General features: G+C 38.6%; 3 protein-coding genes across 3 annotated transcripts; all 3 read right to left on the bottom strand.

The window, feature by feature from the left end:
• Positions 1 to 1,221: 1,221 nt before the first annotated feature.
• LOC130469727 (uncharacterized) lies at positions 1,222 to 2,631 on the bottom strand. The gene has a single exon (XM_056839174.1). The coding sequence runs from the start codon at positions 2,629 to 2,631 to the stop codon at positions 1,222 to 1,224; it is 1,410 nt and encodes a 469-aa protein (XP_056695152.1).
• A 41-nt stretch (positions 2,632 to 2,672) lies between these two features.
• Positions 2,673 to 5,833, bottom strand: LOC110783206 (uncharacterized). Its single transcript, XM_056839173.1, has 2 exons — positions 4,483 to 5,833; positions 2,673 to 2,968 (listed from the first exon to the last, which is right to left on the bottom strand). The coding sequence occupies exons 1-2, from the start codon at positions 5,831 to 5,833 to the stop codon at positions 2,673 to 2,675; spliced, it is 1,647 nt and encodes a 548-aa protein (XP_056695151.1).
• Positions 5,834 to 9,702: 3,869 nt separating this feature from the next.
• Positions 9,703 to 17,436, bottom strand: LOC110783217 (heat stress transcription factor A-8). Its single transcript, XM_021987527.2, has 2 exons — positions 17,007 to 17,436; positions 9,703 to 10,814 (listed from the first exon to the last, which is right to left on the bottom strand). The coding sequence occupies exons 1-2, from the start codon at positions 17,220 to 17,222 to the stop codon at positions 9,897 to 9,899; spliced, it is 1,134 nt and encodes a 377-aa protein (XP_021843219.1). The 5' UTR covers positions 17,223 to 17,436; the 3' UTR covers positions 9,703 to 9,896.
• Positions 17,437 to 25,196: the final 7,760 nt, after the last annotated feature.

Here is a 25,196-nt window from a genome sequence, read left to right as displayed (position 1 = left end):
ATTGGTTTATGAATGTTTGGGCAATTTTTAAGGTCGTTGGTTTTTTCTACGATAGTTTGTCACACACAATCATATATTTCGCTACACATAACTAACATTCCATCATGAGGCAATAATAATATGTCATGTAGTTTATGATAGGCTTCTATGGGTAGTTATTTGCGCCTTGCTTGGTACCGCTTCTATTGCAGATCCAACACATGCCCCGGTCGAGGTAGTGTCTTCAACAGACGAATTTCGCCCAAGAGGCCAATCACGATGTAAGCCAAGGGGGCATGCACCAATGAGAGGGACCTAATGGGCGAGCGATTGGGTTTGGGACGGGTGTACTACTAGCGAAAGTGCCGAGTGGACAACATTCGAAGCGTATGCACCCCCCGGTTCTGTCCGTTCACATTAATATGCTGATTTTCAGGTCGTCCCAACTTGATGGGGAAATAAACACGGGGTAGGATCGTTTCACCCTTCGGCTATTTTGATTACCTACGAGCACGAGTATTTCCTTCACTATCCCCAGTGGAGTCGCCACTGTGAGGGGGTCGAAAAAGCACGAGGCTAATGCGTGACCTCGTCCCTCGTGGGTGTGACGCTTCTTTTTGTCAAATCCAGTGTAATTGGATTTCCTGTGAGTTTACACCCAATTGACTAGTAATGTAGGAGTCGCCATTCAGTTTTTAACGACAATGAGAAAAACGTACAAAACTCGGTTATCGTGACATAAAGGGAGTGCAATTATGTTTGACCACGACGGCCGTAGGTTCCCTTGTGATCCCTGGTGTGGGGATCTCTCAACATACACCCGCAAGGTAGAGATTGAGGGTTCGGGGGACTGTAACTACCGAGAGGAGTACTCGCTCTTCGATAACTCCAGAGGCAGGATATCCTTACTAGCTCCGCATAAATAATTGAAGGGACATGTGTTAACTATTAAACTAATCTGAGTTGATTTTAACAATATGCAACATATAGTACTAGATCGAGCGCGATTATCTGATTTAGATTGTATTAAGGGACCTAGCATGATAATCCAATTTCCCAAAAATATCATATTTATTAGGCGTGATAGAACAATCAGATTTAGTTTTTTTTTTTTTTTTTTGATAAGTCAGAGTAGATTTCATTGCTTGAAAAACCAGATTACAAACAAAGTCCTAAGCCAGGGAGGCTAAGGAGCAAACAACATGACAACAGTCATAGGGAAGAAAAGAGAAGAAACAAAGCCTAAATAGTGCATTTGCTCTTCCACCAAATCTGGTCATTTGTGCTAGATTGCTTAGCACCTATATGAGCTAATCTGTCAATCACACTCCTCTGAATGCATCTGATAGTAGTTGAAGGGGTAGGAACCTTCTGATTCCAGAGAGCATCATTTCTTGCTCTCCATAGATTATACACAGTAGCATTGACAGCAGTGTGTATTGCTGTCTTTTGAAATTTGCTGCACTGGCTCTTCCATTTAACCCACCTCAGCAGGCCCATATAATGTACTTTGCTAGTAGGAATATCTAGCCATTCCTCAACCCCCTGTAGACATCTTCTACTGTATTCACAGTCAAAGAAAAGGTGTGGGTGAGTTTCATCTTTTGCCTCACAAAGCAAGCATGTAGTAGTGTTACAGACCCCAATCTTATGTAGCCTTTCTCTTGTTTGCAGTCTCCCTTGGACCATCAGCCAGCAAATCACTCTAGTCTTGGGAATAGAGGCTCTATTCCACACTGCAGATCCCCAAGGGACCTTCTCATGCTGTTGAACCAACTTCTGGTATACCTTCTGGATAGAGTATTTAGGCATTTGATCCAACTCAGCCTCACTAAACAAACCCTTTAGTTTCTCCTTCACACTACAAATCTTTCTCCAGTACCAACCACTATCAGCTTTTGGCTGATAATTCCACCAACCTGCAGTCTTAATGTAGATTGCATTGACCCATCTAACCCACATTGTGTCCTGTTTTCTGGCTATAGCCCAAACATATTTCCCTAAAGCTGCAATATTCCATGCCTGAACTTGCCTTATTCCTAATCCTCCTTCCTTTTTAGGTCTGCAAACTCTATCCCAGGCAACATAACCTGGTTTAGAACAGAAGTAAGTGCCTTGCCATAAAAAGGCTCTACAGATAGCTTCAACATTTTTAAGCACATGTTTGGGAAGGATAAACACTTGAGCCCAGTAAGAGTGGATGCTTAAGAGGACTGAATTGATAAGAGTTATCCTTCCTGCAAAAGACAAGTTCCTAGAACTCCAAGTCTTGATTCTTGCCATCATTTTATCAACTAATCCTTCACAATCAGCATTAGTGATTCTTTTAAAGTAAATAGGAACCCCTAAATACCTAAAGGGAAAAGAACCCAAGGCAAACCCAGAAAAGTCCACTACCTGCTGAACTACCTCTGGTTTCATACCAGCACAATACACAGCTGACTTTTGAATGTTAGCCTTCAGACCAGAAGTGTCAGAAAAAAGTTTGAAACCTTGGAGAAGCAGCTGAATAGAGTGAAACTCACCTTTGCAGCATAAGATGAGATCATCTGCAAAGCAGAGGTGAGTCAACTTTGTAGACCTACACCTTGGATGAAATTTAAAGCATCTATCCTCACCCACCTTGTATAGAGTTCTAGACAGATATTCCATACATACTACAAACAATAAAGGAGACAAGGGATCCCCTTGTCTTAACCCCCTGCTGGAAGCAAAATATCCTTGGGCTGATCGCCATTTAGCATGATTGAGAATTTGGGAGTTGTAACACAAACCATGATCCAATTAACAAACTGAGCTGGAAATCCCAAAGCAAGCAGCATCTCTTCCAAGAAATCCCACTCAATTGTGTCATAAGCTTTCTGCATATCTAATTTGATCAAGCAACCAGGTGATGCATTCTTCCTTCCATATTGTCTGACAATTTCTTGACACATCATTATGTTATGCATGATAAATCTACCATGCACAAAGGCCCCTTGATTCTCAGCTATCAACATAGGTAGCACACATTTCATTCTCTCACAGAGGATTTTTGTGATGCATTTATAAATTACATTGCAACATGATATGGGCCTGAATTCAGTAACATTTTTTGGACATTTTGTCTTGGGAATCAGAGTGATAGTAGTGGAATTAATCTCTTTTAGGAGTTTTTGAAGGAAATAATGCCCTTTGGTCCAAGTATGCATTCTATGTTAAGTCTAATAAATGCGGTTTAGTATTAATTAACAAGTTAATAATTCAGTGAGATCAAGTGAGCTGAATGCCTAGCTAGAGGCCGCTTCAGTTCAAGTGGAATTAATGATATTAATCCACAGCTTACTCTTGACTGAACCCGTAGGGTCACACAAATAGTACGTAAACGGATCAAGTATTTAATGGCATTAAATACCCCATCTATGGATATTCGGAATCGACGGATCTTGGTTTCAGTGGGAGCTGAGATCGTCACAGGCAAGAAATGAATACTCCGGAAACGATGATATTGCCGGAAACGGAAATATGGATCGTATCGGAAATATAAATATTATCCAAGTCGTAGATGTTGCCGGAAACGGAAACATGGTACGTATCGGAAATGGAAATATTGCCGGAATCGGAAATATTGTCGGAAACGGAAATATTGTCAGAAACGGAAATATTATCGGAATCGGAAAATAATTCCGGAAACGGAAATATTAAATATTTGTTCGAAACGGAAATTAATTCCGGAATCGGAAATATTAAATGTTGTTCGTATCGGAAATGAATTCCGGAATCGGGAATTTAATCGGAAGCGTATCGTACGAATTAGCATCGGACGAGGCCCGCTAGACGAAGGCCCAGCACGAAGCCAGGCCATCGCCCAGCGAGCCGCACGCAACGCACGCCTCGACCAGGCCCAACGCAAGGCCGGGCCCAGCCAAGGGCGCGCGCGCGCACGCAGCACCGCACATGGGCTGTGCGCTTGTCGTGGGCCGCAAGGCCTGCGCGGGTGCACGGCTTGTGCGATGCGTATGCCGGAAATCCTAATTCTATTGGAATTCGTGCGAAGATTAAAATCCTAATCTTATTAGAATTGCTTTGTTATTTAGAGTCCTAATAAAGTTCTAATTAACAAATCCACATCCTAGTAGGATTACAATTCCTTTTCCATACCTCTATAAATAAGGGCCTAGGGGTCATTATTTATACATAAGTTTTCAAGTATTCAAAACTAGGATTTTTAAGCAGAAAAATCAGCCATAACTCTTGCCCATTTTAGCCGAAAATAATAGTACCTTAAGGGCGATTCTAGTTGGTCAATCTTAAGGCGGATCCGGACGTGCTGTGGACTATCTACGGAGGGACGACACTTGGAGTCCTAAAGACTTGTTCTTGTTCGGTTCGGGCGCAGCTAGGGAAGGCACGCAACAAAGAGTATGCATCTAAATTATGCTATATGATTATGTGTAAATAATATGTATTCTTGGCTTAATGGTTTTTTCCGCATGATTTATGAATTGTCATATGTATCATAACCTAACAGTTTTCCAGTGTGGAAAAAGTCCAGAACAGCCTTTGTTACATCCTCCCCAACTATGTTCCAGTTTTCTCTGAAAAAATGGCTCCCAAACCCATCTGGGCCAGGGGCTTTGTCACCATTAATAGAGAACATAGCATACTTGACTTCCTCATTAGTGACAGGGGCTAATAATTGGTCTTTCTGCAGTTGTTCAAGTGTTGGACCAGCATGCACAATATCAATCATAACATGACTTCTACTAGAAGCTTTGCCCAAGAGATTCTGGTAATACTCCAGAAAAGCAGCAGACACAGATGTTGGATCACACACCCACTTACCATGCATATCATGGATAGCATGCACTGTGTTATGAATAATCCGAGCTCTAATGCTTTTATGGAAGAGAGAGCTGTTTTCATCTCCATCCTTTGCCCAGGCTTCTTTTGCTTTCTGTTTCAGGAAAGAAATATAAGCAGCATGCATCAATTTATACCTCTTAGCAGCTTCAACTTCTCTATCAGCAAGCTCACTATCACCAGGTGCCAGGTGAAGATTCTTCTGACACAAATCCAAATCTTGCTTAGCTTTTATGTCAGCAGCATGGATATCATTGAAACCTGTTCTATTCAGCTCTTTAAAAACCCCTTTCATTCTTTTTAGCTTCTGAACCACCTGATACATCAGAGTACCAACCACACCCTTTGACCAATTCACCTTAACCAGATCAGTATAGCCTTCAGCATACTTCCACATGGCAAAGTACCTAAAAGGCTTCTTTACAATGTTATCACAGGGGTACACAACAAGCACAATAGGACAATGATCATATTCTCCTTCAGACAAAAAACCAGCTTCAGCATTAGGATAATTCTGAAACCACAAGTCATTAGCCATAACCCTATCAATTTTAGAAAACACCCTAGCCTCCCCTGCTTGTTTATTACTCCAAGTGTAGAAGTGTCCAGCAGCTTTAACATCTTCTAGGCCACATATATCTACACAATTCCTAAAGGCAACCATTGAATGATGCCTCACAGGAGCTCCCACCCTTTCATCTATATTTAGAACACAATTAAAATCACCCAGAACTATCCAAGGCTTGTGCACACCAATACCCAAGCCACACAGATCCCTCCATAGATCCTCTCTTTCCTTGCTCTGATTAAAAGCATAGACAAAAGTACAGCAAAAATCCACTTTCCCACTTTTTGGACAAACCAAACAATGAATCAATTGACTGGTAACTTTCAGAACACTAAGAGTGAAAGCATTTGGATTCCATGCTAACACAATTCTCCCTCCCTTACAGCTGCTACTGTTGGTAGTGAAACACCAACCATTGAACATATTAACATATAAGGCCCCCATTTTTGTATGAGGCACCTTTGTCTCAAGGAGACCAACTAACCCAGCTCCATGAGAGTGAATAAAAGCCTTCACCTCATTTTGCTTCCTCTGGGTGTTGATCCCCCTCACATTCCAACTAACAATCCTATCCATTGTGACCAGGAGAGTCCCCCCTCCTAGAAACAATGTTCTGCAACATCTCCTCACCTCCTACATCATTACCCCCAAGTTGATCCTCACCCCCATCATCCTCCACTGAGGCATCATCCACTGTGGCATCATCAGTGTCTAGCACCTGGAAATGGTTCACAATGGGAATAATTGGAGGTCTTTGCTCTCTCCTCCTACTAGATTGCAACACAGTTTGGAACCCACCATTCTCAGGCACCAAAACAGTTCTGGTAATTGGTGCAACAACAGGTGCAGCCTGTTGTCTAGGAACCCACATCTTTCTACTACCACCCTTCCTGCATTTTCTGGCATCATGCCCCATAGTCTTACAGACAGTACACACCAGTGGTTTCCACTCATACTCCACATCAATTTCCACCATCACCCCCTTCTCATTTACAAACTTGAGCACCTCAGGAAATTCTTGATCTACAAGCACCTCCACCTGCACCCTAGCAAACTGCAATTTATCTCTCTTTGCAGTTGCATTATCTACCCTTTTCAGTACCCCAAGCTTCCCTACTATCTTGCTCAAACTTCTCTCCCCCCAATACATGAATCCCAACCTGTGCAGTTTCACCCAGATTGGGACAGATCTCAAATCCTCCTTTGTGAAATCCATGTCCTGAGTCCAAGGCTTCAGTACAACTGGTTTACTATCAAAAAAGGGCCGAGTCAGTTTTAGCACAGCATCTCTCTTCTCCATTGTAGCAAATCTCACCAAGTATACCCCCTTTGCCCCCAATACCACCTTGTCCACCCCCATATTCCTCCAAATTCTTCGAATGAACCCTTCCATGACATGAATAGGGGGATTAGCACCCACCACATAGCACATTACAGCAGAGTTCCAATAATCAATTTCCTCCTGAATGTCCTCTAAATCAATAGTCACACAATCCCCTGTTTCCAGATTATGGAAAGGTATGGATTGATTCAAAATGTTCTCAGTATTATGTGGAGTTGCTTCAGTATTAACAGTATTATGTGCAGCTATGTCAAAATCAGTGTTCAAGTTACTCCTTATATCCCCAAATTTAATCGGAGAAACAGGGTTACCTTCAATGTCATCCACCCACGCAATCGGCCTCGAGTTCGAGTGAATGTGTGATAGCCACTCAGAGAAATCCCTTCGTGCTGATGACTGGTGTTGCAGAGCCAAAAGCGACGCCGCCGGAGATAAAATATCCCCAAAACCGCCATCTCCAACATTCTGGGTATTAACAATTAGTGGCGCCAACGCCTCCCTTTCCTGTTCAAGGTCCTCCAAGATTCTCGCAGATGATCCAGTAGCTTGTGTGTCCCTTCCATTCTTATCGAGGTTCGAATTTGTTGCCTTCATCCGAGCTCTAGCTTTCCTTGCCATGGCGTCACTGCTAAGCAGGAGAGAAAAACTAGAGAGAGAAACGTGCGCCCTCTATTGCTACGGTTCTTCACGGTGTTTAAATCAGCTTTAGTTAGTTTAACAGTTCATAAAAAGGGCGAGGAAAGCAATTAAATCATAGAAAAGGGACACATTACGCCGCACCCTTGAGAGGTGCGTCACGGTTCTCAGAAAACTAACCACTTTGACTTTGCTATTTCTCCTTTTATTTTAACGAATCTCAAGGTACGGGACAGGATACGTTCTGTTCGATTTATGGATCGATTGCGACAGAACGCGTGATCAATTTCGCAGCGTGAGGCTTAGGCTTAGGGGTTGGAGTCAATACTCAGAAATAATAATTGTGTGTTGTCCCCTTTTCATGTCGAACTTGGGCTATATTTATAGAAAAGAGTTCGTGGAAAGATAGAATTGTAGAGCTCTAATCCACGAGGAATTAGGAAAGAACACGTCCCAGGTAATTTCAGCGCCCAGGCCTGGGCGCCGAAGATTTCGGCGCCCAGAGCCAGATGTTGAAAATAGGATCTGGGCTGTTTTCTTAGTCAGATTCGGATTCCTATAATCCGGAGTGTTTGAGACTTAATCGAGTCTTTTAGTGCGTATTAACCTTGTGACGGAATGCGTCTGGGCCCGTTACGAACTCTAGGCTCGTTTAGGATTTTAATTAATACGTGACTCTTATTTTCGAATCATATTAGGAATGGGATTCTGTCGCAATTTCTATCTCATTTAGGATTTATGTTGGAGTGCAACACCTAATTCTGACAGGTTTCTATCTTTTATTACTTGCCACTTTTAACAACTACCCATTACGGCAGTTACTATTTTTAGCAGGTTTCCATAAATAGCAGGTTTCTATAAATAGCAGGTTTCGGGTGAAATGAAAAGGGGTGATCGAGATTCGTTATTTTATAGGAGATGCGTTGTCAAGTGGAGATTTATGCTTTCATCATCGAATCTTCCCTTTCGGGAATGGGGACAAAAGTAGGTGTCTACAACATCAATATTGGAGGGAAATGAATATTCTTATTTTGTAGGTGGTGCGTTGAACCGTGCATTATGTGAAAACCGAATATCTTCTTGTCAGCGACACCTGGAAAAACTCCAACAACAATACCAATTTGGTTAATTGACCAACTTTTCTTCCTAATAAAAAACCAAATGAATCAAAACAATGAATAGTGTATGAGCATTAATTTATATTTTTCATTTACGATCAATCATCTGTAATGTGATTTTATCCATTATCTAATATAAGTTAAAATATCCAACAATTACGTAACCCCGAGATAAATCGCGCTCTTTTGCTACATACTTTTTTTGCCGAATTACTATAGTTCACTCGTGCAACTAGAGCTGTCAATTCTCAACCCGAACCGTTAAACCTGTTGAGTTGGTTTGATCTTTTAAAACTCGAACCGTTAATAACTTGCGAGCTACAACCCGAAATCCGAACCAATCCGTTTATATTAACCCAAACCCAAACCGACCGAAAATATTAATCCGGATAATATTCAAAACCCGATAACAAACTGTTCTGCAACAATCCTATCCGTTTTAACCCGAACCGAATGGATTCGAAACCCGTTAATGACCAGGTCCGTTTCAATCCGAGGAAAACTCATCTAATCTGAACCATTAACAACCCGTAACTCATTTAATCCCAATGATTTTAAATACTTAAGACTTTTTAAAGTTAGTTATCGCCTTTGTCCCCTAATTAAGGCCTCAATATTGTAATTTTCCTATAAATATATATTAAAATTGTGAATTTAGTAGCAACCCGATATTGTGATTTTATAATTTGGAACCGAATTGACTTAACTTGAAGTACAACCCGCTATCTATTTCATTCCACTACTGATTTATCCACACTGTATGAACCCAAACCCATAAGAACCGAAATGATATGAACTCATACCGATAAGAAGCGAAATGATAAGAACCCGAATCGATATGAACTTGAACCTGATGTAACTTGACTAAACCTGTTCAACCCGACACATTTCAGACCGGTATCCGGTGAACCCGACCCATTTCAGACCATTATCTGATGAGCCCGACCCAATATGAACCCGACTCAAGATGATCCAAACCAGTTACAATCCGACTAAACTCCGCTTACAACCCAACCCGACTAAAACCCAACCCAAAAATAATCGAAACATATATGAACCCGATCCGATATGAACTTATGCTTAATCAACCCGAACCGACCTGACCCGTTGATTTTCAAATCTTCCCCAATTCGACACGTTAGTAAAATAAACCCGTTACACCACGAAACGATGAACCTTACCCAAACCGATCCGTTTGTCCGAATAGACACCCTACGTTGCAACACATGAACATATTGACTGACATATTAGAAAAGGTGGCAAACTTAAAAGTAAAACATTAATAACATCCCTTCTAAACAGTTAAGAGTATACGAATGCTGCATTTACAAAATCTTGTGTGTCTATGTATGTATATACATCCGGATATTTATGCAGAAAGAATTCCGGATGACATGCGATGAGATGCAAGTTAATAGCCCGCATTTCCTAAAACCTTGTTTCCAGGAGACAAACATTCCATTTTCTCAGTCAAAATTTCCAAAATAGGCGAGTGTTGATCTGTTTCAAAGTATGAAGAGGGAGACCTCATCTCAGAATCTTCCAACTGGACTCCGTATAATGCCAATTCCATCTCTCGTTCAGTAGCCAAAGACTCTTGGCCATCTGGTTGAGGATCATCTCGAGCAGGACTACTTAACAGAAATTGTTCGAGCTTGGCAAAATCTAGATCAGATCCACAGTTATCAGAGGAAAGAAAGCTTTCATCCAAGGGAGATGATGGGAGATCAAAATTCCTGAAGAAGTCCTTAACTCCATCAAAAGAAATATCATGCTTGACGGTTTTAACTGAATCCAATGATGTAGTCAGAGTAGGTGAAGGAGCATCATCTGGCAGAGGCTGATACCTGACTATCATACCATCTTGAATGGGTGTATTCCCACAAGAAGTACCGTGATCCAATATAATCTTTCCTGCTTCAGCAACTCGCCAACCACTTTCCTTGGGTTGAAGTAGCTGAACCAGAAGACCAGGGCTCTGCATAACCATCACTAAAAATGAAAGCAATTGCTGCTGATTATTCTCCATTCCTTGAAGGCGTTCCCCTAAAATATTTAACATATTCTGTGAAGACTCTTGGTGTCCCCTTAGTTTAACTAATTCCTGCATCAAACTACTTTTATCAGTCTTAAGAATTTCCACTTCTTTTTGCAAGCTGCTATAGTCCAGCTCATCAGGTATTCCAATCTGCTGGTCAGGCTGAGGATTCTGCTGTGCTGAACTGTGAGGGTATTTTCTTCTTTTAATGTTGTTTAGCAAATGCTTTTGGCCCTTTATAAATCCTTCATTTGCAAACTCCCAACTGTCTGTATCAACTTTTCTGAAGCCCTGTTTAAAAAAATTAAGGGAAACATAGCAAACAATTTTAACTTTTGTTTTTCAGGATCAACATTTTATGGGTGTAGATAAAATTTTAAAGAATGTAAAGAGTAATACTGCGTATTAGATATAAAATTACACTTGTAAATTCTAGGATTAGTGCTCAGGATAAACTTGGTTTTGACAGCGTGTCACTAAGGTTTTTCCAGGTTTTTTATTGCACTGAGGTGGGTTAGGCTTGATAGCCTAGCGACAAATTAACCATTGATACACGGCTATAATACAAGACAGTAAAACAAGGAAAAGGCATGTCCTACTACCATCTGTTTGTTAAGGTTCATTTTCATTGCAGAATAAGAACAAAAGACATCATTGACGAATGTCAAGCTCAGAACCGCAGCAAAGTTGACAATTGACAATTATTCATCAACAATTTTTCAGTGGTGCAAGATCAAAAGATTAACAAGACAATATGAAGAAGCACTTCTACAACAACATAAAAACTAACAGGAAACACTGACAAGTGACAAATTTTGGCCAACTCCACAGGCACTTGTTTGTGCCCATGCTATGTTAAAATGAGATACTCTACTCTATTTCAATCCCATCAAAATAAAATTATGAACTTCAATGCAAAAGCTAGTGCCACCAAATATCCGACACACTTTTGTTTACAATTTTCATTATTGGACTGGTACCAAATAGTTTACATACTGTTCTAGTACTGACATCCATAGAAGAACCACATATACAGTTCTTTATCATGATATATAGCACTTTGTATCCTCAAGAGAACTAGAGAACATGTGAAGTAGAGACATTAGGATCTTTTGCACATTTTAGGTAGTTCTACAATTTGTCAATATCTATGTATTCCAAGGTTAAAATTCTCATTTTGTAGGCACATTGATAGGGGAGAGAATTTATCTGGAACCACAGTTTTAATAATAATAAGATCGGCATTAGTATATTAGTAACGGAAAGACTGACTGAAGGGTCAGTTACATTTTTATCGAATGGTATCTCAATAACATGTCCTTCAGCACATCCTAAGATAGCCTACACAAGCTACGCCTAAGACAGCAGACATGATCAATGAATAGGCGTTAAACTAGCCTGAGGCCCCAAACAAAGGCTTTGAACTCGTTGCTGGGCCGCCTCAATGCCGAGAAACACTCCTTAACATAACATTCCCCTTATCAAGAGTTCTGGTTAGTTCAAGATTGAAATCTTTATCCAGAGTCGAGCCTTCTGATCTTAATACTGACTTAGGACACACTATGTTCGTAGATTTCAAAAGAATTAAGATATGATGAACCACGCTAAACAGTAGCAGCTATTTCTTCCTTAGTTAGAGCACTAAGTAAGTAAACTACCTAAACTTGTACTACCCTAGCCATTCATCAGCCCTTGGCACACAGGTTTAGGACAAGAGCTCAACACAGTAAAAAAGAAGGTACTTTGCTTTAGGTCTCACTTTTCAACCCCTAGTACTGGCTAATTTTTCCATTCAGCTTCCTAGGATTCTAAACTCAATAAAATTAAGCTTAAGATGCAAAATCTCACCCATCAGTTGTCTTGAAGCTCACTAGATTCATTTATCTCAAAATTCTTCAATAAACGGTCTATGTTTCACTAATGTCAATTTGAGCACTTTATATCAAGATCCTTCAACAAATGGTCTATGTTTCACATCAGCAACCATTAACGCAATTTTTCAGTTATTCAGCATGCCTAAGTTTCAAATATTTTCTCCTCTGTGATCTAGTTTTGCTTCTTATCTATAATCAGCTTCCTTCATGTTCTCTAGTATCTTCCTAACCAATGGTTCTACGAAGCATTATTATATTTTTTATACAATTTTATTTTTCAATAAATGAGCAACTTGCAAAAGTACAATAGGTTTTCCTAGTAGCAACCAAAAACAGATAATAGATTAGCCCTCAAATTCCTTCCATCGAGTAACTTCTAAAAGCGCCCCACTGCCTTAAACCACAGAGAAGCTAAATAAGATATCCTACTCCACAACAAATCATTGCTTTACAGAGTTCCAATGAAAACTCGTGCATTCCGTTCAAGTCACATATAACACCGAATTATCCTAAAAGCATTTCGCCACCATGTCTTCTTCTTCTTTGCCCTCTTCAATTCCACAAAGCAGACTTGCATCAGATACTCCTCAAGCACAGATAAATCCCTCCACCCTTCACTAGTATTATCATTAACACTTGCATTAACGCAGTCCACCTATTACGTGATCATAACTTCCATCTTCCTACTCAAAATTAAGTAATTTATTGAAGGGAGCTCTACTGGTGCATTATTTCTTTCATTATGCAAGTGTAGAAACATTTTAATCCCCCAAAAAACTCAAAACTATGGCCCATGAGTTACATTGAAAGACAGTAACCCTATGGGATATGGCAAATGAAAACAAGGAACAAACCGTGAGCTCCGACTTACAGGCTTGTCATTAAACTTAACCAAAGAAAAGATACAAAGGAAAAAGGTCACATGCTTCCACCACGTTACAAATGGTGACGCCAATTGTTTCTACAGTATTCATGGTGATTGCTGGTATGTTTAGAAAAGGTGCAGATTTCTCTATTACAGCAGTAATTCAACCATCGTCGATATACATAATTACAAATGGGAAAAGAGAGCTCTATTTCTTTCATGCGAGAGAATAAACTCTAAAGTATATGTTGTAAAACTTGCTACCTTTTTCTATTCCAATTGAAATCTCGATCTGTTGATCGATAAACTACATTTTAATGCTCGCTAAATCTCCAGTAAGATATCACGTACTCTCTTTGCACAATAGTGATTTCAAGACATTTTATTCATCTCTTTACTTTCTGTATCCTTTATAACTAAGCTCCATGTTCATCAACAAGGCATCACAAACGACTAAATGGTAGGCGGAAGCCCTTCTTGCATGAAAAATCCTGTCTTATTCCCAAATTTGATGCCTCTCTGGAAATGCTGGTGATATTGAGGACGTTTGAGACTTTGGCAACAGGTTTATCTCTCTCCCCCTATCTCTACCATGTGGACGTGGAAGGGGATATTGCTACAAATCAGAGCAGAATTGGATTCCTAAATCTTCACAGTGAACCCTCCCTCATAGAGTTGACACAAGCCAGAACCTCCCTTCAACCAAAACAATCACAAGCATCTACTGCAATCATTTATAGTTCACATCATAACATGGGAGAGCAACAAGGAGGGGTAATTCTGCATTCCCCACCAATTTAGCTACCAAGGCACTATTGAAATACTGAATCGCTTGAAGGCCTTCACTTGCCTTATTTCCAAAACCCCTAAACCCCTAAACCCCTCTAGGAAGTGGAAGAACCTCCTGTTTTCTCCAATGGAACACTCTCTTCTCCGACTTCCCCACCAAGAACATTGAGTACGTCTAACTTATCCAGTATTTTCCACGGTAAAGAGAATATAGACATAGCATAAAGATTTAACCCTAGCAAAAATCTAAGATGTACAATCTCCTTTATTTAATTTATAGTTTTACAAAATATAAAATTTCCATAGCACCCCTCTAGCTTCATCAGATGATCAATTCTTGCTGGTTTATACTGATATGATGAAATATTTGCTATATCTTGGATGATTGATTCATGCTGGTTTAAACTAACATGCTAGCAGCTAGCTCCTTTCTCCAACTTCAAAAAGTTAGAGAAAATGAATTTTAAACGGATGATCTTCAATATATTCATTATCCAATCCAATCTAATCATTTTACAATTATAATTTGATAACCAATTCCACTCACAGCAGTGAAAAGTTCAGCTCATTGGCTTTGGCCACGAACATCCATTCTTGATAGATAAGAGCAGATGAATAGTGTTCAAATCCAAGAGCTCCCATGATATTTGAACAGGTTCGGTAAATTAAGTTAGAAACCTATTTCTTGAGCCCATCTAGAAACTTTTAAATCAAATTCAAAATTATGTGAATTTACCTTGAGAGGAAAACAATGGAGAAGGAAAGAGATGATGGGGACACATAGGAGTAAACCTGGGATGGGAAAAGGGAAATCAAGATTAACAAAGGCAAATTTTATAAAGTTGAATAATATTCATAAGCATTACTGTCTTAGGATATCGTTGTTTATATTCAAAATATAAAAACAAGCTATAATGTAATAATTTATGAAAACAGGAACAGAAACTTTAAAGAACGATCATGATATAAAATAAGAAGATCATTAGGGGGTATTATGTAGATTTCACAATATTCAGGTTTATAGAATTGAATAGAAAAAATAAGAGGGTACCATGTAGAATTTCCTCAAACAGAAAAAATAAACACAGAGTTGGTTGTCCTTGAAATCCTGACCTGCTCTTGCTCTTTTTGATCAGAGACCCACCACGATAGATTGATAGTATATTGATTCTTCCTCATCCCAACCTCCAGCATACATCCCTCCTTTCTGTTTTCTCTTTATTTTCCCCTTCCTGATATTTACGCTTTTTCACTCAACACTCTTAAATCACCGCTTTTTATATTTCACCCCACCATCCACTTCCCGATTCCTCTCCTCTGCTATCTCGCTTTTCCTCTTCACTTATCTCCTACTACAGATCCCACCTTTCACCCACAGAACACAGTATTTCACAGGATTCCAAAGTCTATCACACCTACTCCCTCAAAATTCCTACCTTCTTTTCAGATATGTAGTGCTGAGTCAACCATAGAAGATGTGAAAAGTGAGAAATGATCCCAATAAAGGTGATATGAGTTGGATTCTATGACGAGCGTAAACTCATGTTCCAATTTAAGGAAAAAGGGAAAGAAAGTTAGTCCATGGAATATGAGGAAGAATTCTTGTCTTGCAACTAAGAACCAAAATAGGGGACTCAGCACGGATATACCACCAAAAGCACCGAAACCTAGACCCTTTTTTTTGAGGGGCCGTAAGCTAGAGCTAGGATGCCTATTCATTGACAAATAATACCCATACATAATTGAGAATCCAACGCTTACATTTCCTTGTTCTCTTGTGGCTTATTAGGATGCCAAATAGGTTTTAAACTTTTTATGATCTAAGATAGGAGCCAATGTTAAGTTAAAAAAATCCAAAAGTCTGCAACCGATCATTGAAAGTGGTCTTATAAAAAAATAAAAAATAAAAAAGCATAAATTAAATAAAGGTGATAGAGTGATAGACAATCAGAGAGGAACTAGACACGTTAAGCGTCCTAGATCCTAAAGACCAATCCAAGTATCAAGGAGAATGGCATTGTTTTTGCCATGAATTTATTTCACACAATATATAAGGACTTATACCCTCCTTTTGGTAGAGCTAATAAAAATATTGATTTTTCTATTCATGCATAGATTACTCAAATTGAAATTAAATAGAACATGTCCAACAAAGTCTAATCAAGACCTTCTGCTTTGTGCTGCTGCTTGTCAGAGCAGTGGAGCACTAAATATAATGTCTATGAAACCATGGCAAGAGAGACTCTGAATCTTTGTTGCTGATCTTTACCCATAGTTTAAGTAAGTGGCATCATATTATACTTAAGTGCAAACAGACCACTGTTGCCTATAAATATCAACACTACGGGTATGCAAATAACCAATCCCCAACGGATGTGGAATGATGGTTTTAAAATATTTGAAAAGCAAAGTGTTTTTATAACTTATTAAGAAACTATTAGTATCTTCTTCTCTTTTCCTTTCATGAAATCATTCTCCTGGTCCATAACCTATCAAACCCACAAATTCTCTTGTAATACAGATATATGCCACGAAATCAAAATTTGCTCGCAACCAGCAATGGGCAAACCTGATTTGGACTTTAAGATTCAACAATTGTCCAATAAAAAATATAAATTCTCACTAAATATTATTACAATTTCCCTCCATTCTTTTAGTGTAATCTAATCTCGTCTGGATTCCTTTCCAACTATGACGAAGAACTCGGGTACTAAGAAAATTCATTCACAATTCTAAAATTCAATTACCAGAAGATAGGCCGAGAAATCAAAGAATTAGCGCCGTGTTACACAATCATAAAATATATAATCGATAAACTTAGATAAAGCCTTTACATAAACATAAACCCACTTTAACATTCATCAATGACAGGCAATAAAAACCCACAAAACATAAAAATACAAAACAGTTAATTACAGAAAATTAGTAAAACAAAGAATTAGAATGGAAACTCACATAGATGTTTAATTGGCGCATAAAACTAGAGAAATTCCGGTGCTTAAAATACGTTGGGAGCAAATCGCGAGAAAATTTCGTCATATCCCAGATAACAAAACTATCATTAGATTCACTCCAAGAAATAATACTATTGGTTGACTGATCATCAACCATCTCATAGCATTTCGTCAAGAACGGCGCTAAAATTGAGCCATTATGGCTTGATTTAGTCATTATTCGTTGACGATTGACGAAGTAATTAGCAGAATTCAGCAAAAGGCAAGACAAAAAGTGCCAAAATTAACTGCAGAAATTTCCTAATGAAATCGCAGCGGTTCCGTCTTAGTGTTGTTTACAGGAATTCTTTTGGTTTAGCCGATAAAAAATTGACAAAATATCTTCTCGGGCTTTTGGTTTCGTAACTACTCCTGTTTCTGAACAAAAGGACAGTCCCATATAAAAGATTAAAAGTATCAATTCATTTGTTAAGTGGTAATAAACCATTAATATTGCTCGAAAATTAGTAAATTCTCACAATACACTATATTATAACTTATTTTTCATTCTGTCGTCCACCTCAACAAGAAAAATGGTCTAATTTTTTTTTAAATAATTATCGCAAACAGTCAAGTGAAATAGCAGTTGATATGAGTTAACCGCTATCTCAATTGGCGATTTATACTTTAATAAACCGTCGTTTCTACGCTCGACTTCGACGACCTAGAAGAAGAAGAGTGATACCCAGAACCGGATTTTCCCTTTGATTTCCTTTCCTTTTCTAGGGTTTTTGCAGAATCATCAGAAACGGGTTTCTCATTATTCAACTCGGTTGCTGCAAATTTCTTCAAATCGTTTGCCAAGTCAGGGGCGGGTTAGGGTTTAGGCGCAGGGTTCAAGGAAGTAGATGATGATGATAAGAAGGGAAGGTTTTGAGCCTTTGGAAACGAGCATCGGAAGAAGATCAATTAGTGGTTCTTTCTAGTATTGCAGATGATTGAAGAAGCTCTTTCTTTATCGCAAATATTGGTCTGACGAAATTACGTCCTCGTGTTTTTTCAGGAGAGAGAATCAATGTTCATCATCCAAGGTCCATAAACCCCCAAATTCGACCTAAAATCCAGCTTAATCGGCATTCACCCAAGGTTTATCTCTATGTAAATCTCGATTTTATTAGCTTAATCTACATCGCGGAATTGTTTAATTTCGATTCGTTTTCAACAAATTGTAATAATTAATTCATGCCTAAAAATTAGGTTTTAATGTCGATCGATTTGTTAATCTACATGTTTTTCTTCAATTTTTTGTTCTTAATTAGTTTATCGTAGGTGCATAAATTTGATGATAACATGAGTATAATCTCTCTTCTGTTTCTCATAAACTTCGATTGTTGACCTGTTTGACCATGGCGAACAAACCTCAAATCCCGAATAAGAATTCTGCACTCATTGCTGTTCTTGCTAATGAGGCGATTTAACCCTTTAAACCGCCATTTGAATTGGTTGTTTAATAATGGGGTAAACCGCCATCTCAAATGACGGTTTTGTTTGAAATCGAACCGCCAATTGAGTTGGCGGTTCAGTGTTGAACCGGGTAAAAAATTAGTTTTCTCTTTACCTTGCTGACGTGGACAGTAGAGTGAGAAATAAGTGATAATGTAGCGTATTTTGGGAATTTACAAATCTTCAAGCAATATTGAAGGAAATCGCTCGAGAATTAATGTTGCACCATTAAAATCTCATTTTCTTCATAAACCTTTAATAACATCTGTTACTGTTAGGGAGAAAAATATCCCTTTAATGACATTGCAACAAGCGCCTATGTGGAAACCCAAGCAGCAGCCATCGAAGCAATAACGTGGCAAGAAGCAAAACCCATCAACGATTATGAGACGTGTGGCAGACCGAGTGTACAGTTAGTTTAGAGGAAGAAGGATGTGGCATAGAATCAAGGGATTGAGGCGTCCCCTTTAATGGCTCCTTGATGGCTGTGTCACATCCCCTTGATAACCTAGCTATTTCGTATAAATAGAACATTCAACTTTATTGTAACACAAATGCTATTTTATGCTCAAGCTACTAATCATTAGTAATATCATTCTCTTTGGTCCCATTGCATTCTTATTGTTTTCTAATTATTTTTCTTATTCGGATTGTCAGTACCACTTATTGACGAGTTCAACCCTAGTTAGAATTTGTCCAAAATAATTTGGCGCCCACCGTGGGGCTGCAATCAAGATCGGATAGCCTGATATTTCCCATTGTTCACTAAAATTAACCTACTTTCACCATGGCCAATTACCCAAACTCAACCAATGATATCATCCGCCGCCTTGAAACCATGGAGGAGCACATCAACCTCTTCTGGAGGGAGAACGATGCCTTGAAATCGCAAGTTCCACCACTAGTTCCAGGAACCAATACCGTCGGGACTGTAATCCCCCGTAAATTTATAAATTTTATTAATATATTTTAACGTATATTATTTATATTTAAATAGAATTTATGAATTTTAGTAATAAATATATAATTAACGTATATTTATTTATTACATTTTAATATTTTCAACGGTTTACGAAATTGAAAATGATTTTAGAATTTTAAGTTAAAACGAATTCGAATTACGAAATTTCCGTTCGATTGAAATTAGGAAGCAATCTTAACCATTTTGGATTCAACAACCCAAATCCTACTCCTAGCGCAATTGGATAAAGCCCAAACCATTAAAACCCAAAAAGGAACCCAAACCCTTACCCAAAACTGATTTACGTGAAAAAGAAAAAACAAGAAACCTCAAAAACCCTCATTCTCTCATTCAGCAACCACGTGAACCCATCCCTCCCCTGCTTCACGTTGCTGCAGCTGTCCACGCCGCCTCCACCGCCGGCGTTTCCTCCGTCGTAGTCCCTCTCCGTCGCCGCCGGTAACTCTCTCCCCCTCCTCTTCTCTTTCGTTTTTCTCTCTCTCTCTCCCCCTCCTCTTCTCTTTCGTTTTTCTCTCTCTCTCCCGTTTTATTGCTCTCCTCCTTAAGCCTTGTGTTCTTGTTACTTGAACAGCACCTCTGCCGCCGACGTCGACCAGTCCCCCCCCCCACTGTGTCGCCGCCGCCGAAAGGACCAACCACCGCCCTCCTTCATCTCTCGCTCGTGGAACTCTTCCACTCGTTGCTTCTTTGTTTCTTGCTCAGCCACGTGCAACCACCACCGCAACCACGTGCAACCACCAACACCAGTCGCGTAGCCCAACCCGCGGCCACCAGTGCTTCTGCCGCCGTACCTCCGCCGGCCAGCCACTCTCTCTCCTTGTTTTGGTTAATCCTTTACCCTTTAATTTAATTAATGTAATATTAATGTTTTAATAATTTAATTAGGATTTTCATATTTAAATTATTAAGTTTTGATGATGTATTTAGAAATTTCAAATTATATGTTGTTGAAATTAATGTAATCATTTTTAGATTTGTTAATTGCGTTTAAGTTAGAGTTTTAATGAAGTTTTATTAATTTAATTCATGTTTCTTGAATATAAATTTTAAGTTTTTATGATTAAGTTAGATTTTCAGATTATATATTATGCTTAATTAATAATTTAATTTTCATATTACATAATCGAATTGAAATAAGAGTTTTTAGTATTTAAAGCATGAATTGTAAGGTTTTAATATTCTAAAATCATAATAGAATGATTATATATTATTAAAGTTATTATTTTCATGATTTTAAGAACGTTGATTATATTTTGTGGACGTTTGAAATTATTTTATATTGCTGGAAATTTTAAAAGGGATGTTTTATTGGAGTTTAGAACGTTTTGGGATCATTAGTTTAATAGTTATTATGCTTGGAGGTTAATTAGTTAAGTTTCGATATTGGGGATGGTTCAAAATATGTTTAGGATGTATTTAGAGTACTTTAATATTGCTGTAAATTGTTGGATATTGATTGGGGAATTTTATTGGTTGTTTTTAGGCGGAGAATTCTTTGTAGGCGACTTTTGAATTCGTTAAAGTGACTTATCAGTTTGTTTACACAAGGTACGTACATACCGTGTGCTTGGATGTGTGTTGTATTGAGAATATGATGAATATATTTATGAACTTGTTTATGTTGGAATTTCATGTTCAATGTCGTTGAATTAATGCGTTGAGCATAGAACTTTATTTATAAGAATTGAATCATGTTAGCATGGAATATTGATGCAAGCATGTTGGTTTTGTGGAACTTTATATTATTTAATATTGGTTTAGATCTTTATTGATCGTTGTTCCTCTTTAGATTTTCACTACTTTATAAGGGCCGAGGACCTTGTTTGGTAGTTGAACCTTATACCTAATAAAGGTTTTTAAATATGGATAAAGGAAGGATTAAAGTAGTTGGAATTGGCTCTTGGTTGAATGTTGTGATCACTGGTTTAATTCAAAGATAAAAGAAGTTGTGTTTACTTGTTGAATATAATATTTATGTTTGATGGGTCATAACCAAGTATTAAAAGTTAAGTCATGTAAAGTGAAAATGAGTAGCAATAGCTTTAGACTGTGCACGTCTAAAGTGACGGACAATCAGGAGTTGGGGTCATGGGTAGCCTATGGCTTTTTCTGGGGCCGGATTGATCACCGGTTCTATTTTTATTTAAAAGTCCCTCGATATCGCAGGTCATTGGGGTTTACGGAGTCGCGCCCGTACCTCGTCTTCCTTAGTGAAGAAGAAGAAGTTTCTAGTAGACAACTCAGTCCATTGACTATTTCAATTAAAATAATGTTAATGATACAAAGGTCTAGTTCAGTCAAGTATAGTCTTCAAGTCAATATATCTTGATTATCCTTGCTTATGTTTTATTTAGTACCATGTTAGGATTGTTCGTTTAATAGAATCATGTTAGGATTATTATTGATTTAGTATGTAGTACTCAGCTTTGCTGATTACGTGCTTTTGCTTGTGCATGTTGATCATGGCTATGCCTTATTGATCCTGTGATGACCCAATCTTTGGTGAGCAGTCTCTAAGGATCAATAAGCATTGTCCATCTGCAGGTTTGAAGATGTTGCATCATTGGGATCGGGAATAGAGAGCTTGTATTTAGTTTTGATTTGCTAAGTTAACTTGGGTTTGTTTAATTGGACTTTAAACTTGTTAGTTGATCTTATTTTCGTTGATTGGTTTTGGGATTAACTATGTAATCGATTATTTATAAACCTACAGTTAGTTTTATGATTTCCGCTGCAAAATTCTGAATAAGCCGTTACGTTTTCACACGGGCGATAATGCCTTGATAATTCTCTACGTTTTATATTAAAAGATTATTTTAGAAAAGAGAGAATTGTCGGGGTGTTACAGGGACTCCACCGGATTGAACCTCTGACTTCATCTGAAAGGCCAAACCACCCATGACAACTCCTTGTTTGTACCATTTGGCACCCCTAATTACGTCATTATGGAACGAATCCTTGATCATGAACCTCTGATGGATCAGCCTGGCCAAGACTCGGGATGGATGCCACCCGGCCTTAGGAATCGGTTAGTGCCGACGAGCACCCCAGGAAAGTCAACAGCTGCTACTGCTGCTAGAGCCATCCTGTCACAGATCAACGCCCCCCAGTCGACGGCTCCAACCACGACACCATCATCTGCACCCAACACCGAGTCGCGTCCACCACCACCTCCAGTGATGCAACACCATATGCCTTGGGACCAGAAACCCCCACAACAAGTCGCCCAACATTTCATGAATGCCCCGCCAACTCCTGCACCAACGACCTTCTCTTAATTTGCTGCGACCCCCCAAGCTTTCCAAGCGTCGTAGTCCGTCCCAGCATATGCACCGTTCCACCCAAACTCTACGAGAAACTACACCATTCAAAACACTCCTTTTAGGTCAACTATTTCAGTTAGTCATGGTGTTGTAACCTCTTTTCCTTATGTTGCAGGTACCAGCTATCCAGAAGGACCACCGCCCGCCATGCAACATGTCGTGCCGCAGTTCACTCCTAACCACCCTCCAAACAACGATCCACAAAATACCTACTACCAACATCTCCAAGCCAGCCTGCCCAAAAATTTCAGCCCACACGTCCCTGTGCTTAGCAACATATGCGAAAGTGCCAACCACCAACTACAACAAATCATGACCATTATAAAAAAAAATCCTCAGAGTACCAACCCTAATCAAGGAAGCCAGCCTAGACAGCTATGTCGACTCACCCTATGCCGATCCCATCGACGTGATCGACATCCCTAAACGTTCCAGCTGTAGGGGAATAACTTTGAGATAGTTTATAATCCATCTACAAATCTGAGTCCAACAAACAAAAAGATAAAATTTTGTAAAATAAACAAAAAGATAAATTTTGTAAAATAAACAAAAAGATAAAAATTTGCAAATAAACAAAAGATAATTAAAATTTATCAGATTTTCAAAATACTTTTTTTTAATGATCGATATTGTAACACCCTAACAATTCCTTGCTTTTATAAAACCATTTTCCAACTTAAAATAAAGGAATTACTAAAGTATTACCGCCACCGTGATAACGGCTAAGGCTAGTACCAGAATTACGCAGCGGAAATTAATGTCAACTAACTTTCAAACCAACATAAATAATAATTATTGAGGCCTCCTACAAGTTGGAACCATAACGGCCCAAAGACCAAAGTATTTAAAACTCTAACAATTCAAAACATAAGTAAAGTATTAAAAATAGTTTCAAGCACAAATTAATGCAAATCTCTCAATCATCCCAAGCTACGTGATTTCGATAGTACTTTGATCTACCAACCTGCTAAATTAATCTACTCCCCAACAATGCAAGTGCAAATGATGGATCATAATAGGGTCATTAAGGCGAAGGTCATGACCAAAAGACATAAAGCACATAGTCAGCAAAAGCTGAGTACTTACAAGGCTAGAGTGAAATAAAATTATAAACATGCATCACTCGCTTAAGTACTAATCAACATGCAAAAGCCATAATAGCAAATAAATCATGAATACAAGACTCGACATTTGACTCGACTCTTGACTCACAATTTAATTAGAATAAGCTTTGAACGGGCCAAAAGAATATTCCATAAAGGAAGAGTGTTGGGAGCCCGCCAACACCAAATCCCGAGAAAACGCTCACTTTTTGAATTTGAACCAACTTAGATCGCAGATCAAGGTTATCGTGCTTTTAGGGTGAATTCCAAACCTTAATAAATAATAAATATCGGACCATACCGAGTGTCGGGCCATACCGACGGAATTCCAGCGCATAAATTAAATGAAACAACGTCTTGTATCATTAGTAGGAGAACGAGCTTTCCGGCAAGACTCCCCCCATTGTTCATACTCAAGGTATATACGTTCCAAGAGTTTTGAAGCTTGTTCTGGTTGCACTTTACGTTTATTAATATTTTATTAATGGCGAACTCCAGACTTAACATACATACATACATACATACATACATACATACATACATACAATTAATAAACGACAACCAAAACAATCTCATTTAAATCCTTCATGACTTGTGATCAATAAATCAAGACGTAGTGAAATTACTACCAAGTTCCTTCTCACAAAAGGTGAGATTCCACATCATGCCTATTAACATGAGGGTTGTGTCCTTGCACGACAAATCCTAATTCATTTCATATAAATATTCCCAACTGAACCCTACATGTGCGGTGGCTTCGGTGAGCTAACCCTTCACATGTGGTAAAATAAATAGTACAACGACGTACGAATAATTGGCTCAAAAGTATGCTAGACATCTCGTACAATATCATAACAATAAATAATTCATCCCTTGCATGTGAAACAAACCATACATGCATAAATATTGAACAACATGATTGACAATGAAATCCATACTCACAATAGTCCCAACATGCTTGTTCAACCAATAAATCAATAATTCCAATATAATAATTCACATGATCGTTCACCAAAACAAATATGAATCCACCAAGTTCACATAATATAATTCACATCAATAACAATCATGTAATGTCCCTTGACAAATAATGTGGTCGCCCTAGACTTGTACGTACCTTGAATACCTAAGCGTAGGGGCCACTTTGCAAACACGGTCACTCACTTAGAAATCACCTCCTATCATCAAAATAATGAAACCTTAATTATTTCCATGTTCATTAAATTTCCAGCAACTTTACAAAATATAAAACCTTGTTAATAATTAGAGTTCAATCGTTCTTTAATAAAATAATCGTCTCA

This window comes from Spinacia oleracea, chromosome 3 (genome assembly GCF_020520425.1).
Source record: "Spinacia oleracea cultivar Varoflay chromosome 3, BTI_SOV_V1, whole genome shotgun sequence".
NCBI classification, from domain to species: Eukaryota; Viridiplantae; Streptophyta; class Magnoliopsida; order Caryophyllales; family Amaranthaceae; genus Spinacia; species Spinacia oleracea.
The sequence above is the reverse complement of the archived record's forward strand: the minus strand, read 5'-3'. Positions and strand labels throughout refer to the sequence as shown.